At 36.5% G+C, this 20,771-nt stretch overlaps 3 protein-coding genes across 3 annotated transcripts; all 3 read left to right on the top strand.

Moving 5' to 3' along the window:
• Positions 1-5,628, top strand: LOC123518634 (proteasome subunit beta type-3-like). Its single transcript, XM_045279550.1, has 6 exons — positions 1-103; positions 2,055-2,171; positions 2,366-2,475; positions 3,121-3,332; positions 4,257-4,383; positions 5,391-5,628. Exons 1-6 carry the CDS (start codon positions 101-103, stop codon positions 5,437-5,439), a joined length of 618 nt encoding a protein of 205 aa, XP_045135485.1. The 5' UTR covers positions 1-100; the 3' UTR covers positions 5,440-5,628.
• A 1,800-nt stretch (positions 5,629-7,428) lies between these two features.
• Positions 7,429-20,142, top strand: LOC123518633 (phosphatidylinositol-glycan biosynthesis class F protein-like). Its single transcript, XM_045279548.1, has 5 exons — positions 7,429-7,705; positions 10,869-10,960; positions 12,952-13,056; positions 16,593-16,689; positions 17,714-20,142. The coding sequence occupies exons 1-5, from the start codon at positions 7,457-7,459 to the stop codon at positions 17,828-17,830; spliced, it is 660 nt and encodes a 219-aa protein (XP_045135483.1). The 5' UTR covers positions 7,429-7,456; the 3' UTR covers positions 17,831-20,142.
• On the top strand, positions 18,531-20,142 carry LOC123518632. The gene has a single exon (XM_045279547.1). The coding sequence runs from the start codon at positions 18,531-18,533 to the stop codon at positions 19,734-19,736; it is 1,206 nt and encodes a 401-aa protein (XP_045135482.1). The 3' UTR covers positions 19,737-20,142.
• Positions 20,143-20,771: the final 629 nt, after the last annotated feature.

The following is a 20,771-nucleotide window of genomic DNA, read 5'->3' as shown; positions in this document are numbered from 1 at the left end:
ATGTGAAAGAGGGAACGAAAAGAATGTGTGGCTGCAGCACGACACGGAAGTAAACATTGTTGTGTGTCAGTGACGGAGCGTTTCGGCAGACGGCGGCGCAATGGTAAGTCTGCTAACTTTGCTTGCCTTACTGATATTAAAGGGGCTAGGTGAGAAAATAGTGATGATTAAAGTTACCTTGTGTCTGTACCTTTGTTTGACATGGGTCAAAGGTATGTTTGATGAGTGATTAATGAGACATGGGCTGGTCAAGTACCTTTGGTCCTAACCACGGTATTGTTATGTTCCAACACGTCAAGAATACATTTTCACCGTTGTTGTCTCATCTCGACTAATTTAAGTAGGTTGTAATGAAACTAGTAGGTATTTTCAATGATAGCATGATTCTGATAGTAATATATATGATAAGAAGTCTGTCTCATCATTGGGATAAACTTCCTGAGAACCTTACCTCTGCAATCATTGGAAAAGGATGATACGTTTCCCAGCAAGGGACTGCTCGCATGTGTTTAAGTGTTGATCATGTCTATTCGCCGCAAATCAGCGAGACTGCAGCAAATGAACTCTTCTTGTAGTCAGACTGAATCTGTGTAGTATAATGGCCGTAATACCTCCTGAGTGGGGCAAATTCAAGTTTTTCCAAGTCTAGCAAGCTCTGGACTAGTTTAGAGCAAACATAAATTATTATTATTAGTAGTAGTAGTAGTTGTTGTAATACTTGTATTGATTTATTTTTGCTTATAACTGAGATATGTGGGTAACAAGATATTGGCATGTCATGGTATCTCTAGAACTGATCCCTCCAATCACATAATGCCAGTAAGATAAAACATTTCTCTCCATAGTGTATTTCTCTGAGAAATGAAGACAAAGTTGGCAAAACGCCCTCTCATCTCACTTTTTTCTTTTTTGCTGTTTATAAACAATGCAAATGCAGGATCAGCCCTGTCAGACCTCTCTAAATATTGGATTCACATTAAAGTATGGAAAATAAACACATGTTTTAAGTGTTAACTTCTCTTTTGACAGAAATTTAATGCTAACAATATTGAAAAGTTCAACAACAAATATCTGAGCTCAGAGACTGTCCATCATCAGATCAGAAATGACTCATATTTGTTTGGATTTCATCGGAGAAGGAACTCATCATGTCAGTGACGTCGCTGTCTGCTGTCACTCATTCAGACTATCGGTCACATCATGCTTCAGTGTCCCTGCTTCCACATACCCTGTGTGATCCTGTACTCCCAGCTTGCTGCCCTTTACTCTATATTCTTTACCTTGCCCACCTTGCTGTTAGTGGTGGGTCTTGCATTAGAAATGGTCTCCTGCTAAATCTTAAATGGCAAGATTTTCCTCACTTTGGTATTTGTCAAAATAGAGACTAATTTACTCTAAATAAGTACTTTCTAGCTGAATAGTGCACAGGGATTATACTAAACAGGTGGACAATGCAATATTATTTTAATCTTATTTATAATAGTAAGAACAAAGTGAATGTAATTGTCAGATGTAAACATTCTAGCTCTGGTTTCAGAAGATATATCACCACAAACAGTTTCCAGTGTGCTACTAAAACGTTATTAAATTACTTCACTTATACATAATGATACAATGATGTGTTGCTTCATAGTTAAATACAGAAAAATTGTGGTTGTAAATGTCTTGGTTGGCTTGTGTGTCCCTTAGCTCCCCAGTGACATCTGGTGGCTACTGATTTCACAAATACCCCATTGTGAGGTCACCAATGACAGCTTCCCTCAATAGTTTAGTTAAATTTTTCATTGGTTTTAGAAACAAGTCAAGCATTCTAAGGCTGATTTGAATGGTGAAAGCAGTCTCATCTCTTTTATTTATTATTTTTTATTATGTATTTTCCTTTTTACCCAACACATGTACAATATGACAAATTTTTTCAGACAATTGTGTATATGTGTGTATGGTTGAAATATTATATTTCTGGAAAGCCCATAATAGCAAGGCTTGTTTAGAAATCTTTACATATACTCTATATGCATTGACTTAAGAAATGCTAATGAAAATTAATATTACAGAGTATTTTAAACTACAATGGTGGCTGTGTGGTGGCCATGAAGGGCAAGAACTGTGTTGCCATTGCCTGTGATCTGCGTTTTGGTGTTCAGGCTCAGACCATCTCAACTGACTTTAAGGTTTGCTGTGCTCTTGAGTCTTTTTGCATTGATGTTTAGTAAATCAGGTAAGAATATTAGCTTCCTCATACATGATTGTTACCTGTTGAACATGTCAGGTTTTTCCTTTGATATTAATTGTAGTAGATCTGCAAGCATGATCTTAAAGTTAAGATGGAGGTATTTCAATTACAGGCTGTCTTCTTGTCTTTCAGAGAGTGTTTGAGCTTGGGCCTCAGCTCTACATTGGTTTACCTGGTTTGGCCACAGACACACAAACTGTTTTACAGAGGCTCCAATTTCGCATCAAGATGTATGAGATGCGGTATGTTGCAGGAGTTTATGCTTTTGTTTGGAAAGAAACTTTGCACTTGATGCAAAAGTATATATAGAGAGAAGTGTCTTAAGACTCCTTTAAAAATGTAAAGGGGGCCGCCGTGGTACAGTGGAATCATGCGTGCTTTGGGGTCCGAGGGGTCTCCAAGTGCACGGGTTCGAATCCTGTCCACGGTCCGAGTGTAGGTTGGGCTTCCTTACTCGGGGCAACAGTTTCCTAGCGAGTGGGCTTTGAGATAGGAGGTACCTCAAAAAGTATCCCCTTTAGCCCATAAATTCACGTGAAAAGCCCACATGGTATAAAAAAAAAAAAAAAAAAAAAAAAAAAAGGAGTTGTCTGAGGGAACTAGGCATCATAAATAATGATAATATGCTTGTTTTAACAATGCACTTAGAGAATGGTTTACTGAAAAAGAAATAATTCTGTTCTGGACTCCTGCCCAGCCCTAATGCACAGCTGACTTAGCAAGCATGTGGCAGTGTCTCCCTCAGCTTTTCTATATCTTACATTATTGTATCATGCATTTATAATTTATTTTTTTTTTCTGTAAGGTGATATGCTAAATATTGTTTACTCTTTTCAAATTTTGATTTATTTTAAACTATATTAATTGATAGGCACCTTTTATTTCAGTGAAGGGAGACGACTGAAGCCCCATACTCTGATGGCCATGATGCAGAACCTCCTGTATGAGAGGAGGTTTGGTCCATATTTTGTGGAGCCGGTTATTGCTGGGCTAGACCCAAATACAAAAGAGCCATACATCTGTGCCCTTGACCTCATTGGATGTGCCTGCGAACCTGCAGACTTTGTGGTGTCTGGAACCTGTTCAGAATCACTTTATGGTATGTTTGATATTATACACTTAGTCATAACAATTTTAGCACACTCTTAACTTATACTACAGTTAGTGCTGTGTCTTTCCTTTATACAGTGGAGACAATTTTCAAATGTAATAAGTTCCAAATGGCAGTTCAAGTATCAAAATGTTTGATTACCAATACCTACAAATTAGGTAATTAATTCTAACCTAAGTATAATATTTCAATTTATATTTTACAATTCTGGTTTTCACTTATCGTGAGTATAGGCTAGTGCTGTACAGTTCTGGTGGTTGTGGATGGCACTACCAAATTTGCATAACCATCTTTGTCTTGCTCTGATCTGTTGTGGTTGAGAAGGATGTTTAGATAAGGTACTAAACATGTTATAGTAATAAACAGTAAATTCTTCATAATGATCATCTCTTTTGATATGCACAGTATGCTACACTATTTTTACATAACCTTGTGTAATAAGTTAGGGAATGTGTACTCACCCTGAGTTGTCAAATGTAACTTCAAGACATACAGGAGCTAAATATAGGCCACCTGTTTAAAATAGCCTTCACATCATGTGATGTAGGCCACAGTCACATTCCGTTCATCATGTGATAGTATGTCACAGTTTATGGATTAAAGTACATAGGTTAACATTTACTGAGATGCATACTCAACCACAAAAATTCACCATCATTCTCATTCCTCCCGCTTACTCCTCATTTCCTCACTTACTGATTCATATTTTCTATTATTATCATTGTTACCTTTCTTCTTTAATTTGTGCAATTTTCAAAATTTATCTTTCATTCTTCTACTTTTCTATTTACAGTAATTTTTTCATTACCAATACTGGCAAGAAGTTCATAGAAATCAAGACTTGGTCTGATTGAAAATTTTGAAATTGGTTGCCTTTGATTACAACATTGAATTATTATTTTTTTTATAAAGGTATGTGTGAAACAACATGGCGGGAGGACATGGAGCCAGAAGATCTGTTTGAATGCATCAGTCAATCACTTGTCAATGCATTTGACCGTGATGCTTTGTCTGGATGGGGAGCAGTTGTTCATATCATGTAAGTTGTGGATGCATGCAATTTATTTTGCTCTGAGAATTATTAATGCTGTTGATCAGGGATGAAGCATAAGAAGAGTTGGGATGAATCGGTTACTCTTAGTGGAATATTGGATAGCTCATAAATTATAGAGAAGACCTATATTTAGCCATAGTTTGTAAACCTGTTAGTGCAAAAAAACTGAAAACAAATGCACTAAAGACAGGGCCTGGCAATGTAGTGATGATTTGACTACTGTTCTCATGGTGGGCATGGATGTTGGTACCTGGGGTGTAAAGTAATAGCTGATATCAAAACTATTAGTTTTGGTTTGGGAACATCGGCTAACTGTGACATCAATAATTTCTGTGTGACCACGGCATAAATCCCCATTATTTGATTGTGCTGTAGTCACAACACATTGAATATATTTCTTAGTTGTTTTGTGTGGCAATTGGCTACTACTCTTAGGAAGCCTATCAGTCTGTCATGATCATTCCCTTAAGATTTGGGATTGATTTCTCTAAGTATAGCCTGCAGATATACGTAGATAGAATGGGAAATGGAATGTCAGTCATCCTTTTTTACAGGTTTTCAGGTTGTTTGAAATCAAAGCCAAACATTATAATTTCAAGTAAGCCTATCTGAGGAAAAAATTCTCTCTCTCTCTCTCTCTCTCTCTCTCTCTCTCTCTCTCTCTCTCTCTCTCTCTCTCTCTCTCTCTCTCTCTCTCTCTCTCTCTCTTTTGTGTGCCTTTTCTGAGATAGGTTGTAACTTCATACAGATCTTGTGTTTATACTTTGTTTTGTAAGGAGAGAGAGAGAGAGAGAGAGAGAGAGAGAGAGAGAGAGAGAGAGAGAGACTGAGACTTAACAGGTAAGCAGATAATGTATAAACATTAATAAGTAAATTATGAGATTCACTTGCTCTTCATTTCTCATTATTGTGACACAGGCTTATTTTCAGTAATTATAAATCTTATTAGTGAAACCTCATTATTATGCTAATACCTATTTATCAATTTTCAGAGAGCAAGACAAGGTGACCACACGAACACTGAAGTGTCGACAGGACTAGTTACACTTAGTTGTTATGGAAATGCAATATTGCTTTATGTTTCTCATGCCAGTTTTGTGGCAGCATTGTGTTAAATAATCTGTCATTTATATTAAAAGCTTTCATTCAGAATTTTCCTGAAAAGTTGGAAGTACTTCAAATATTTTGTTGTGCATGATTTTCATTAAGGTCAATAAAATATCTTTATTATTAAATATTTTCAGTCTCATAAAATGCTTGATGATTTTGTGTGTGTGTGTGTGTGTGTGTGTGTGTGTGTGTGAAATATATATATATATATATATATATATATATATATATATATATATATATATATATATATATATATATATATATATATATATATATATATATATATATATATATATATATATATATATATATATATATATATATATATATATATATATATATATATATATATATATATATATAAAGTTAGGGAGACCTGAGGAGGTATCAACCTCCCTGGCACCACCAGGGAACACGCGGGCAGGCCTGTGACCTCTGGTCAGTCAACTGCTACACCTACACATAGACACACACCTTCTTCCGCAGTCCTGAGAGTGTATGCAGCTCGACCTGAACAAATAACCACGTCATCACAGCTTGTATCTGTCCTTGTGTTAGCACTCCAGCAAATATGCAACAATAACACAGACCTCAAAGACTAGCTATTCTTTTCTATGCACCATAACCTTTTAGGGAGGGAGTGTTTAGCTGCTGCAGTCTCTATGAGTTGGTGATCTGGCATAACATATGACACTTTTTCCTTTGGCAGGACATGCAAACTGTCTTTTTTTTTCTCATTTTTTCTCAGTTGTTAAGTAATATTTTTTTTATATATCTCCTGATTGATTGATTAATACATTTATTGTTGCATTAATAGTGAAATACAACAAAGAAGGAAGATGGACCTAGCCACCCTCACCCTGAACAAAGACTTTCAAGTGGGTTCACACGTGTCATTATGCTGAAATTGCAAGCGCCTAGCGACTGGAGAAAACAGTTGAAGAATAAAGACCAACGTGTTGTTCTTGTTCAGTCGATTTGCGACTCTGTTTACATTGTGACATCAGGAAGAAGGGTTTGAAAATGTGGTGTCCAGATATAGAGAAGATATTGGAGTTAGTGAAGGAAAAGAACACATCTGGGATCCTAAAGGGTTCACACGTCAATATGCGACAAATTACCAGTCGGTAGAAGTATCGACTGAGCCCTTGTTGGAACTCGTTCACACAGGATTCTATATATTCCTTGGCTGCAACTCTGCGATGACTGCTTACCTCTATGCAGGGTGTTGTTGGAGGTGAGGATTGAATACTTGTGATGATTTAAATTGATCGCAATAGTCATTGTCACCAGATAAAGATATGTTTTTGGGTACCTGTTTGTTTACACTCACTACACGCCAACCAGCCAATACATACCAGTCTCCACTGGTATGTACCACTGACAGTACCACTGTCAAGGTGTTCTGACTAGAAGGGTTCAGTTGATACTTCTAGCGACTTCTAATTTGAGCCGCATATTGACATATGTGAACCCACTTTAAATAAACTACTCAAGAAGATGTCTTCCTCTGGTGATGATGACGATGAGGGTGTAAAAGTCCTGGTGACATTGCGGCCTAAATTAACAATGAGAGGGCATTCCGTGACATAATGACGCAGAGTATGTCCCCTTGGTGCAGCACACACCATACACTGCAGAAACGTTGAACGTTGAAGGGGGGGATAGAAAGATGGGTGAAACTATGAAGAGTAAAAGTTGGTGGGAAGGGAAGTGTTGAGGGCAATAGTGGGAAAGGAAAGAAAGTGGGAGTGTAAAGATGACGGGCAAACCGTCTTGCTAAGTATTGTTTAAACACTGTCTTCCCAAAAGTATTTATAGCCTACTCTTCATATTTTCAGTTCAGACGTACCAAATCTTTACTGTACGTTCATTTGGTAAGCGACGGGACTAAATATTTTAGACTCGTGGGGTATGTTTACATTCATTGCGTAGGTGGACGGCCATGTTCGAGCAGACCGGGCCACAAGCCGCAAACTTGCTGGTGCTCAAGAATATTTTGTGTGTTGTCTTTGGTGTAGGGGTATTGTGGTCCATTGTGCTATCAGGATATGAGCTAGCCTCCTCCTTGCATTCCCTCAGAGCCTACAGCCTGTTGGTGGTGCTGCTGGAGGGAGTCTGCCGCTACTTTACACCCGCCACCTCCCCTGAGATAAGCGGGACAGCCAAAGCCAAGACCAAGAAGCATTCCAAAGTGAGTCGCGATAACGGACAGAAGAATATAGAGATTATTATTAGATGTCTTGGTATTTTTAGAGTTTCCCGTCAGTCTCACTGATACGAAAAAAGGGAGTACACCACTGGAAAGCAGCTTTCTTTTTTAAAGTAAATATCTGGAAGGGCGGCAGTCTGACTCTATAAGGAATGCATCAGTGGTTGTATTTTGATACAAAACACAAAATGAGCACTCCTGACGGTTTGGAAAAATTCTTAGATTTCGAAAAAAAAAAAAAATCGATTCATGAAAAATTCCTTGTTTTAGGCTTTTTTTTTTTTTTTTTTTAACCAGAGATTTTCATGTTTTGGGTATATACAACCATTGATACATTCTAACTTAAGGTGTGTAAACCTGTGGAACTCTCTCCCTGACAAAGTTGTTGCTGTGGAGTCCATAAATTCTTTCTCCTCCTTAGGTCCTCTCATTTTCCAGTTTGTTGACTAAGCCTCATAAAGTATTCGGATCACCTGAAGATCCGCCACCTCAGACTCTCTCACTTTAAAGATCAGCCTTTTTTTTCATAGACATTCAGGTGTAACAAAGAGTAAAAAAACTTTTATAAATCAGGAAATTAAAGTAATTTATTGAAACATGAACTCATTAAAAAACTTAGTGGATATAAACAATGCAGAAAAAAGTTTACTTCATTAATAATAATATTGATAGTAGTAGTAGTAGTAGTACCAGCAGTAGTAATAGTAATAACAATACTGATAATTGTAATAATAATAACAATAATAATAATAATAATGATAATAAGAATGATAATAGTAATAACAATAATAATAATAATAATGATAATAACAATAATAATAATAATAATAATAATAATGATGCTAACAATAATAGTAATAATAATGTTAATAGTAGTAGTAGTAGTAGTAGTAATAACAATAATGATAATTGTAATAATAATATTATTATTATTATTATTATTATTATTATTATTATTATTATTATTATTATTATTATTGGATCACCTGAAGATCCGCCACCCCAGATTGTCTCACCTGAAGATCTGCTACCCCGAGTGTGGTTTGGGTGGCGGATCTTCAGGTGATCCAAGTATTCTCAACATATTCCACAGCTGATCCACAGAAATATCTTTATCTATCATGACTACCTTACTAATTCAAACTAACATTGATGTTTTCTTTTATTAGGTTAAAGTTAGAATGCATTAAAGGCTGTATATGCTTAGAACACAAAAATCTGTGTTTAGAAAAAATCTAAATCTATGGTTTCTAAAAAATCTAGGAAATTTTTCCGATGGTCAGAAGTGCTCATTTCATGTTTTTGGCATAAAACTACAACCATTGATGTATTCCTTATTACTTAATGTCAGACCAGTGCCTTTCTAGATATTTAGTGATTTCTTACCTAGATGAGCCATGAGTCCCATCAAGAAACAGATGAAGCCTCCAAGAGAATTACAGGTGAAGACATCTAGTTGGTTGGTGTAACGGTTGGCTGGTATGGTCTCATCAAGATTCCAAAAAGCACTTCACACAAACTTATAGTGGTGCAGGCTTATTCAGACCTTGGCTCATTTAGACCAGTTGGTGGCTGATTCGGCCCTTGTTGCTGACTTATTCAACCCTTGTTGCTGGATTATTCGGCCCTTGTTGCTGGTTTATTTGGTCAAATAATGTTAATAATACGTTTTGTGTATGTGTCCATGCTCACGTGAGTGTACTTGTATGCATGTGAGTCTTCTTCAAATACAGCTGTCAGGAAGGCACCAAGGAACAGCATGTTTGGCATTCAGTACAATGCTTACTTACTGAGAACATGAGGAAAACTAAACAACCAAATAAAAGAGGGTTGTACAATATAAAAATAAACAAACATATATTGTTAACTAGTTGTGGGGGGTGTATCTTGGCCTGGCAGCTGATTGGTATCTACACAAAAATATCTCTTCATAGACTACGAGACAGTCATGAACAGCCACAACAAGGGTCCAAATCAGCCATGATGTGGATCTGAATCAGCCATGAATCCACCCCAAATGAGCCAAGGTATGAATAAGCCTGCATTCCTCATATAGAACATTACCCAGAGATAATTCAAGTTGGCGTTTGAATGCAATGATGGAAACATGCAGTGACAACATGTTCAGCCAGCTTATTCCAAACAGCAACACCCTAATTGAAAAGAAATAATCCCTGACTTATGTGTCCCAGCAAGGAAATGACTTCTTGTTCCAGGATTAATATTCCTCAAACAAATGATCCAGGTTAAGGTACAACCCATGCAAAGTCTTACAAACCATGATAAAATAAACTGTAAGCAAACAACCTTCAATTGAGATAAAGCTGGCATATTGACAAAAATATCTGTAGCAAGTCAATACAGAAAAAAAATGTACCGGGAAAAGATGTTTTGTCCTTGCAGCTGTAACACTCAATGGCCAGTTTTACTTTTTTTCTCCAATGAAACCACTTTTGAGACTACAGAGTAACTTTAAGGTCTCTCCCAGTACCTACTATTTTCAATAAGATATTGTTTTGGATATTTTTTGCCATTTTGTGAAGTCCAAATCACTGACCACTTATTATTGTTCGAGGATTGGTAAAACACTAAGGCTGAGAGGAAGACATTGTTGTGAGGGAAGAATGTTCACAGGACAAGAAAAATTTCACCTGCAAAATGCAGGTCACCATCTTCTTTTTATGTTGCATCAGCTATAGAATCAGTCTACCTTGTAGGGGTCAACACATAGCTGACAGCAAAAGAATGCCAAGGTCATCTAGTGTATAAGCACATGATCAAATGACAAAACAAAAAGACGAAGACTCAAGAGCATCACAGCTTCTTTCACAGAGACCTTCATACTTTATATAAACTCATATTAGATGCTCATTATTTTTTTATTTATTTTTTTTTCATAGAAATATGAAAATACAAAATATTAGCACAGATATATTGTTCATATAGTAACAGGTAACTGAAAAGGTGATGCATGGGTGATTGCTGAGTAAAACAATGAATACCTATAGCAAGTAAAATTTCTATTTTGGTAAAAATGCAATGTCAAAATATATGCTGTTCCAATGTTCACTGCCCCATTTCATTAGGGATGCTGATTTTACAATCATGTTAATTAGCCTATGTAACATTTGATTATTGTTTACAGATTGTTGAGATCTTCTTGGTGGCAGTGCTGAGTGTCTGCTCTGTGCTTGCTACCCATGTGGTGGTTGTGCTGTTTGGTGCATATGTGATTGAGTAAGTTAAGGAGTATGTTTTCTGTGCTGCACTCTTTCATGTGCATACTCGAGTCTTGGACATATCACTGTGATAATTATTTTCTCCCATCCAGATAATCAAAAGCCACTCTATATTTTTAAGAAAAGTAAACAGAGCAGCATCACTTTGTAGTAAAATGACAAGGTGTCCAATCAGTGACTCATGGGACCATGTTAAGGGGTGGTGAAAGAGAGTAGATGATGAGTAGAGTTACAAGTACATAAAGTCTCACATATTAAGGACTATATCCCATTACTGGTAATGTTTTGAAGGACCATCTATCCTTCTCTCCTTGTGAGGGTCTCGTAGGTAGTTGCCTGCTGAACTCTACTTTTTATGAGTCATCTACTACAGTGACTGCCAAGGCCTCACCATGGTAAGCTTCAGTGTCTTTGAGCTCCATAGGAACTTATGTCTCCTAACCGTGGTACAGTGGAACTATGTGTGCTTTGGGGTCCATGGGGTCTCCAAGCACAAGGGTTTGAATCCTGTCCATGGTCCGAGTGTAGGTTGGGGTTCCTTACTTGGGGTAACGGTTACTTAGTGGGTGGGCTTTCAGATAGGAGGTACTCCAAAAAGTATCCCCTTTATCCTATGAATTCCTGTGGAAAGCCCACATGGTATATATATATATATATATATATATATATATATATATATATATATATATATATATATATATATATATATATATATATATATATATATATATATATATATATATATATATATATATATACATACATACATTCCTCTTAACAGGGCCTGGCAACCAGCGGGATTTTTTTTTTTCCAACACTTTGTTTGCCCTTGGCCAGTGCCCTTGTAATGTAAACATACATACATACATACATACATACATACATAAAGACACTCAGGATCTTTGCTTAATCAGATTTGTAAGGTTTGCAACATTTGGAGATTAAGCCGCCTTCTAAGGAGATTTGTGGTGAGGCTGAGGTACACAAGGAGTTTTCTGATTTGGGCAGGTTTGAGAAAGCATTTAAGTGTGCAAGATCTTTACTACGTGTCATCCTTGGTTCTGAAGTATTCTGTGGGCCATGCTGCTCACGCTAGTCAGATGGCCACTAAAGCAGGGATTTGGTTCTGTTACTGGTCAACATGAAGCACAATTTACATTACACTTTGATGAAAGCAATGCCAGAAAAATACAATGGTTATGATTTGACTGAGAACAGACCCCTCAATATACTATTTAAATGTTTCCAGACTGGCTGGGACTACAAGTTCCAGAAAAAAAAAAAAATCTAATTTACAATAAATCTAAAGAACAGTGTAGGCTCTTTGGGCCAAAAGACATAACTGCTGGTGACATCTGGCAACTCTAAAAAAAACTTCCCATTAGTTAGCTTAGGTTAGAAGGAAAATATCTGAGTATGCAAAACTGTAACTGCTACTGACACACAAAAACAATGGAACAATGCACACTATCTCTTGGTAAAGTGATTTCTCTCTCTCTCTCTCTCTCTCTCTCTCTCTCTCTCTCTCTCTCTCTCTCTCTCTCTCTCTCTCTCTGGCCTATAGTGCCTGTAGGTAATTTGAACAGTATTGGAAGCACTGTTAAGCTCCCACCCACTAGTGGCGTAGATAATTTTATTTATAGTGGTACCCATATTAGGGTCCATATCACCACTCAAGTGCATCTCTAGTGTAACCACCTAGAACCTGGGTATCATGGTGACATGTAGGTAACTTTAAACCACTTGACAAATGGCAAAGGTGATACGTGATGGGATTCAAACCTACACGTGGACATCTGCCCGATCCTATGCTCACCATCTTATCCTCTATGCCACTGCCTCCCATATTATATTGCCTGTCATATCATCCATACTTTAGTGAATAATTTACATAGAATTATTCTATTAGGAAGTATAATCGGTCCATGCAATGATTACTTTTGTATGTATTTGTTTATTTATTTTGATTTTTAATTTGTTTATTTTCAGGAATATTGAGGCAACCTTTACACTAAGTCTGCTAGTGGCAAGTTTAGCTTTCATCAGACCTCTCATTACGCTTGGCCGCTCTGCTCTAATAAGTCTTTTGGAAAGGTATGTGGCAAAAAAAAATTCTAATACAATTATTATTGTCACTGAGCATGTTGATTTTCAAGTGTGAGAATGGTACTAGTTTAAGAAAACCATGTTTTCTGTAACTCATAGCATCTTGTTTATGAGTCTAGGAGTGATATTCAATCTTATGTAGGCTCTGAAGAGGTGTGGAGAATGGTTAAGTACAGTGTTCAATCTCTAGAAAATATTAAGTTAGTATGGCAAAAAATGTAAGGTTATTCAACAGTAAATTTAGGAATGGCAGCTGACAACACAGGAATCAAGAGACAGGTGAAAATCTGGGTTCCTAAAAGATAAAGAAGTATACTTTGAGAGATTAAATAACTCCCATATTTGAATCTTGGATAGGGAGGAGACATCGTGAATTTTTGCTTTAGGCCAAGTTCACCTAAAAGTGAATATTTATGGGATGGAAATCAAAGAATAATCTTGTTTTGCCATCAGGAGTGGATGAATAGTATTTTTATGGGTAGGTTTTGAGTGAGAGTGTGTATGGAGTCATTGTCTACATTTAAGTTATTGAGGTTCACAGGAGGGGAGTGACTGCAGTCTAGTACTGCAAAATGTGTGGCTTGACTGAGTGAAGAGTGAAGCCTTCAGTGGCTGTTTGGCAGTCTCCTGCCACACATTAGCTGCAAATAAAGCATTTTTAAGATTCTCTCTCTCTCTCTCTCTCTCTCTCTCTCTCTCTCTCTCTCTCTCTCTCTCTCTCTCTCTCTCTCTCTCTCTCTCTCTCTCTCTCTCTCTCTCTCTCTCTGTATGAACTGCATATATCAGGTTACTGTGAACGTGAAGGAGAGTTTTTGCTTACAGCTTATGCTACTCACTTTTCATGTTAGTTGTAATTAATTAATGACAAAAAGTTACTGTGGTTCTGACCTGGCTGAGACAGGTACCACAAAATCAAACTAATTTCAGAGTTGCTACAACCTTAAAAATTTCATTCTTATAACTGAAGGTAAGAAATACATTGGAGTTCATGAAACATCAAACGGTTTATCAATAAAAAGCAATGCAGTATAATAGCAACCATTAACCCTTAAAGCAGTGGCTTTCAACTTTTTTGTGAGAAACCCTATTTAAAACATTTCAATCCTTTCTGACCCATATTAAAGAAAAGAAAATGCATGTACAGTTATATATAATATTGAATACTGTCTTGAGTAGGTGAAAAGGAAGGGAGGAGATAAGAATAGGAAACAAAGAGATGGAAGGAGGGTGAATGCTGTTCCTTTGAAAGGAGTTAAGTTTGTTTTACATTCCAATGAACTATAAAGATCATTTTATAAATTATAATTTCACTGTAGAAATGGGAATAAATTCAACTTAGGAAGCAAGTCAATAAAGAATTAAATATACTGTATTTGACAGCATATAGGACGCACCTTTTTTTCCAAAATTTTGCCTAAAAAAATTGCTCTGCATTTAATATGTGAAGCTGAGACTTCCTGGTGTAGGCTGATTTTCTCCCTGATGCTCACTAACCTAGCTCACAATCAGTACCTTCACCTACCCTAACTACATGCATGATTGTTGTATAGCTGCTATTGTTATTACCACCATTATTACTTTAAATAACTATTTTTCGTAAAAATGAAAGCAATCCAACCTGTGACCATTGTTCATAAGTACCTTGTTTTGGTTTATGTGATGTATGATGTATGGTCACTTAGGCAAATTTTTCCTGACTGGTATCATTCTATGCAAATTACTAGTAAGTATACTTATGATATATTGTTACCTTAAAAGAAAAAGTTATTTTGTGGAATAGCACCAATCATCACTTTGTTTACATGTGTGAAGATGTCTGGGGTTTGATTATAGAGTCTCTGTTGCCATAGACTAACCACCAACCACTGCCTCAGTCCTGAGCCTTGGCCTTATAGGATGTAGGCTCATTTCTTAAGCCTTTTTTTTGGGAGAAAAGGTGCATCTTATGAGCCATCAAATATGGTAATCTCCAAACTACAAGCGTTAGATTATTCTAAGGAGCATGGCAATGAGTAGCAGCAAGAGCTTTAAGGCCGCCATCTGCAGAAAAAAATTATACGTATCTGGCAACAGCAAAAAGGACCAGATGAAGAGTGTAAGGAAAGGTACACATAACATTTGTTTTCCAGCTTCACATCGGCCAGAACATTGCTTGGTTTTGAGGTTGGGTTTTGTTTTGTATTCCTTGTGGGCTGTGGTGTAATGGATGCAGCCGGAAGTGTAGTGTTGGCAATGCTGCTCAATGAAAACAGTCCAATAGCTGGACCACAGCGTCCACCCGATGCCGACCCTATCAAAGCATCAGAATTTTTTTTATGTGATTTTGTTGATTTCATTTTTTTTTGCAATTCACATTACAGTATGTGAAGGCTCATAAGATGCATGGGGTTTTAAGATGCACCCAGTTTTGGCAGACAATGAAAAAATAATACATAGATGAATGAGCAGATTTATGCTCTGATTATGAAGTGAAGGATTTCACCTGACATTTGAAGACTCACATGCATTTAGATCATTATTAGATCTCATTTAAAAACTTTAATATTTTTTAGTAGCCTATGTACTAATCTTGTGAGATGTGAACATGTACGTGGCATATGGCATTAGTACTGACTGTGAGAGACCACAGGCTTATAATCATTATTTTTCTTTTTTTTACCAAGAAATTTTTAATATATATGCAAGGTAAGAATGTTAAAAGATGGGTGCAATTTCAATTGTATGGAAGTCTTATCTTACCTCAAGGAGTAACAGCATCACACTAGAGAACTCAGTGAGTTTTTGTTAAAATGTTATAATTAGCTCAGTTGGGAGGGATGTCCATGAAGAATGTTCCTGGCCTTTAGGGCTTAGAAAACCACACCAAGTTGTCGTTGACACACAGCTAATGATCAGTGTCAGAGAGAAAGCATGTGAACAATGTTCACAAATATTTGCAATCTACATGGTAAAGAGGTGCACTAGTGACTTTGGCAAATAAAGGCAAAAATAGTGTGTTATACCATTAATTTGCCAACATTTTCATTGCTTGTGTGTATCCAAAATTGAAAAAAAAAAAAAAAAAAATCCCTATTCCCATCCAATGCTTTCAGATTCAGCAATTTTGTGTGTGTGTACCTTGCCATTGAAGTGCATGTATCAAGTCATGTGACTCAAGGTGCAATTATATATAACTGAGAAATTGAAGTAACAGTGAACACACAAATATTGTCCTGACTGTGGCAGTACTGCAGTCATGCAGCTAATATATATCTTGTGAATTGGCCTTTTGACTGAGCATTACTCAAGTAAGACTACAGATGATCACTGTGACCTATGAAGTGCCATAATTTGCTGTCTGAGTATTATGTTGTGAAACAATTTAATTAATGTGGTTATGAGACAGGCTACGTCTCACAAATGAGTGTCTCATCCATATCCACACCTACACCAACAACTTGACCAATAGTGCTGTATTGAGATTAACAATAAATGTAGATAGCAATGTTAAACTAAGAATAATGACCATTATCTTCTTATTTCAGGCAGAACATTGAGAGTGAAGTGAAAAGCTTTGCTGTGCTGGTAACAACCTGGGCAGGAGCTTTTCCCATTCCTCTTGACTGGGATCGACCTTGGCAGGTAAAATGGAGCTTTGTTTTAACTAGTGATCAAATCTATCAGTATCCATAATATTGAGACTAGTACATGCTGTTGCATTTCTGCACACCACTTACCTAGTACCTATTTACTATCTCCTTGCTGAGATGCTTTCATATACATGGACCTCCTTGTCTATCATGGAGTTATATTCCAAGTGTGCTAAAGTCTGTTTTATGATGCTACCCTTAAAATGTTTGTTTATTGCCTTTATTAAACCGTAAACTGTGCAATAGGATTCTGGCAGTCATACCCATGGTGCTCAATTATCAGCATAAAAGAAAAATTTCTCAAAAATAATTTATTGTTATAAGAGAAACCCAATATTAGTTCATTACTGCATATATTACTAGTTCAGGCATGATGGTGTAGTGGTTGCATATTGTCACTTGGAGCCAGTGGGCAGTGAGTGAGTATTTCAGTGATCTGATAGATAGTTGTGGTGGTGAGGGAGCTAGTGGATGAATAATTGTTATGGTGGGAAGGATGTCTAGATAAACCCCTATGATCATCTATTTTCACCTGTACAGTAGGCTACACTATTTTTATGTAGTTGTTGACATTGATTTTCATTGTATATTTAGGAAAGTTCTGTTCATCTGAGGATTTACTCAACCCACATGACAATTTAGCTAGTATTTCACCAAATGTAATTTATTTTCTATGATAATGTGAAATTTTCTTTATTGTAGAAAAAGTTAGGTTCCAATGGAAAAAAAAAAAATTGCAAAAGTGGACTAATGATAACTGAGCTGCAAAGATATGTGGCGTGACCATTTTGACCCTTGTCTGGTCTGACAGCCCTGTCTCGCTGTCGTCTCTCACCTTTTCCTTGACTCTGTCAGCTTCTCTCTCTGCCTCTCTGTCTCTTACACCTCGTAATTTACACGCATTACATTGTGGATCAATCTGACTTTTGTCTATAAGTGTATTCTCACAATACTATTTGCCAACTTGAGTAAAGATACAGTTTAATTAATTTTGTTTATTGTATCTTTATTTTCAGGTGTGGCCTCTTACTTGTAGTATTGGAGCAATTCTTGGTGAGCTTGGAGCCTCTGTGTACTTCCTGAGTGCACTTTGGAACAAGGGAGGAACACAGTGGAAGAATAAGGCAAGGTAAAAAGGAAAACAGTTGAAAAATAATAGTTCCTTTTAGACTCCTAAAGTGGAAGACCTTAAATGAACAGTGTGAGCAAAGAGTGCCAGGAATTAAAAGATCTGTATGACAGATGTTTCAATCATTGGTATAGTGAGAAGTTTCTCAGTGGGCAGACAGATGACACCAGTTGTGAACCAGTATTTAAGCAGTATCAGCAGTGTGTAAAGAATGCACTTAAAAAGTTAAAGATTGAAATCCCAAAAATAGAAGAACCTTCAGCAAATGATAAGCCAAAAGAGTGAAAAATATCTATGACAGAAATTTGAAACATACGAAGAATTACTACTTGAAGTGGCCTTGTAGTCATTTGCAGTCTTGGAAATCTCTTATAGTGTTAATATATTTACAATGTTTAAGAAGATCCGCAGTTCGATGAGCCACTACTACCGGCAGTATGAACTCAACACAGCTATATATATGCTGGAGCCAAGAGAGAAAATGGCTATGAACTTATTTTTCTTTTCCATTGTTGGCCTCATTACATATTCATCATTTTTCTACTTGCCTCATTACACTTCCACAATGCTGGCTTTCTTTGGTCTCATTGATATAGGTAACTGAATAGGAATGTGATTCAACTAGATGCATGGCCATTTTATTCTAATCCAACAAATTTTGTTGTGAATGCAATTCTTAATTCTCTCATATATGTTGATTCACCATGGCTTCAGAACAAAAGCAAGTAAGGATATTGACAAAGAGTGAACAGAGACAAACTATCAAGGGAATTAAGAAGCCTAAGAAGAACATTATTAAGAATTACCTTGAGAGCCCATTTGCTCTTGAGTGGCCAGAACTCACCACTGGTGATGAGGAAGCAATCACTGCTTTGATACAGAAGACCTGCAAAGGGCTGAGGAAGTTTGAATGCAAGCCCCCATGGAAACAGGTGGCCAAATATAAAGGAGCTGAAAGAAAATCATTTTTAAAGGAATGTCATATAAAGTTTCAAGAGAATCTAGATCCTGATAGTAAAAGACAGAATGACAAGAGGAAAGAAGTATTGTCTCATCTGATATTTGGCTACAATGCAGTGATGAGAGCCCTGGAAAAAGATGGTGTTGCTGGAATCTTGGTAAAGAAAAATGTTAATCCTGTTTTTGTTACAAAGTCTTTCCTGCCAGGGTGTGCCAAAAAATGCATTCCATTGGTTCCTTTGAATGATTTAGATATGTTACTGAAAGACAAAGAAACACTCAGCCTTCCCCATGCATGCATGGTTCTTGGATTGAAAACATCTGTCAAAGAGGAGTCGAACTTGTTTTACCCATTATATATCAAGATGTGCGAAGCTCTTTGTGTGGAAGAGGAAGATATGAATGAAGATGTTTGTGAAAATGATGAGCTAGAAAATTCTGCTGCTGATGGCCTGGAAAATAAGAATTCAAAATGTTCTTATAAACTCTCAGAAACTGAAATAAGTTCTTACCACCTAAAACGAAATGGTAAGGGCACACGAGCATTCATTCCAAATGCACAAGAGGTTGAAGTTAAGGACTCAGATTGGAATATGGATTTTGTAGGTTTCAAGTCCCTGGAAGATCAGAATAACATATTTAAACAAGATGAAGCAAAATCAAGAAAAAAAGTTCAGGACAAATTAAGGGATTTCAATGGAGCAGCTTCAGTCAGTGAAAACGTAGACTTTAGCAGCATGATTCTTATTGATGCTTCTGGAGATGAAAACCTCTCCGTAGAAACTGACAAGGTGAAGGATAAAGCCTCTGATGTAGAGAAACTTCCAAACAAAGTTTCTCCCAAAACAAAGCGAAAAGCAAAAAAAGTAGATGTTGATCGTTATATTTCTGCGAAAACCAAACGACTGAAAGGAAACCCCAATAAGAAACCTAAGCATGAAAAGTTCTGAGATACAACTTACAAAGGATGTTGCAGTCTTCAAGTCTGTTTTGATGGGCTGCACCTTGGATGATGAAGGTAGATGCAGGTGTAACATATATTCAGATTTGTTTTGGTTCTTTTCGTTAAGTGTTTTATTAGCTTATTGTTGTAATTATAGGATTGTTACACTACTTTTTGAGTGCACAAGACATAATCTGTAATCAAATTAAATGAGTTTGATGTTGGTATGCAATTGCTAATGACATTCCAGTTCTTATTTTTGAGGTCTTCAACTTAGTACTTGTATTACCTTCTGAATGGTGTTTAATATGAGTTTCATGTATATTTATAATTTAAGTACTGTGAAACCATTATCAGAGTGTAATTGAAATTGCCAGTACATATGTAAGTATATTAAATTATTCTAAATTGTCTTTTAATTCTGTGAAAAATCCAAAACTTCAAAACCACAGTTATGTATTTATTTTTCATTTATTTTGTTTTATTGTATTTCATTTTTCATGACTGCATTAAATTACACTTTAAGCAAATCAGAATGTAAAAAAAAAAAATTGTGGTCATGAATACCTATAACAGTGGTTCTTAAAATTTTTACTACCACGCCCCCTCTAGGAACTGCTCTTTCCCTCCACGCCCCCCTTGCATCTATAGACAAATTTCACTCCCAGATAAAAAAAAATAAATAAAAAAAAAGGCTTTTTAGTCCATTACTAAGTATGAATTACATTAGTGAGATATTTGACACTGCTCTAAGCTACCAGATCTTTAATACATGGTTAGTGAGATATTTGACACTGCTCTAAGCTACCAGATCTTGAATACATGATTAGTGAGATATTTGACACAGCTTCTTAGCTACCAGATCTTGAATACGTGGTTGAATGCTTGAGAGTGCACAACATAAGTCCCCTTCAACGTTTCTGTACTTGGTTTTGATAGCAATGAGCTTGAAGAATGTAGTTTCACATAGATATACGAAAAATGGTATGTCTGGGAGACTTGAAAACGAGTTAGTAACGACGATACTTTTGCATTATTTTAT

The sequence above is a fragment of the Portunus trituberculatus genome, chromosome 44 (assembly GCF_017591435.1).
Source record: "Portunus trituberculatus isolate SZX2019 chromosome 44, ASM1759143v1, whole genome shotgun sequence".
Classification (NCBI taxonomy): Eukaryota; Metazoa; Arthropoda; class Malacostraca; order Decapoda; family Portunidae; genus Portunus; species Portunus trituberculatus.
This window is presented reverse-complemented; position numbering and strand designations above follow the sequence as displayed.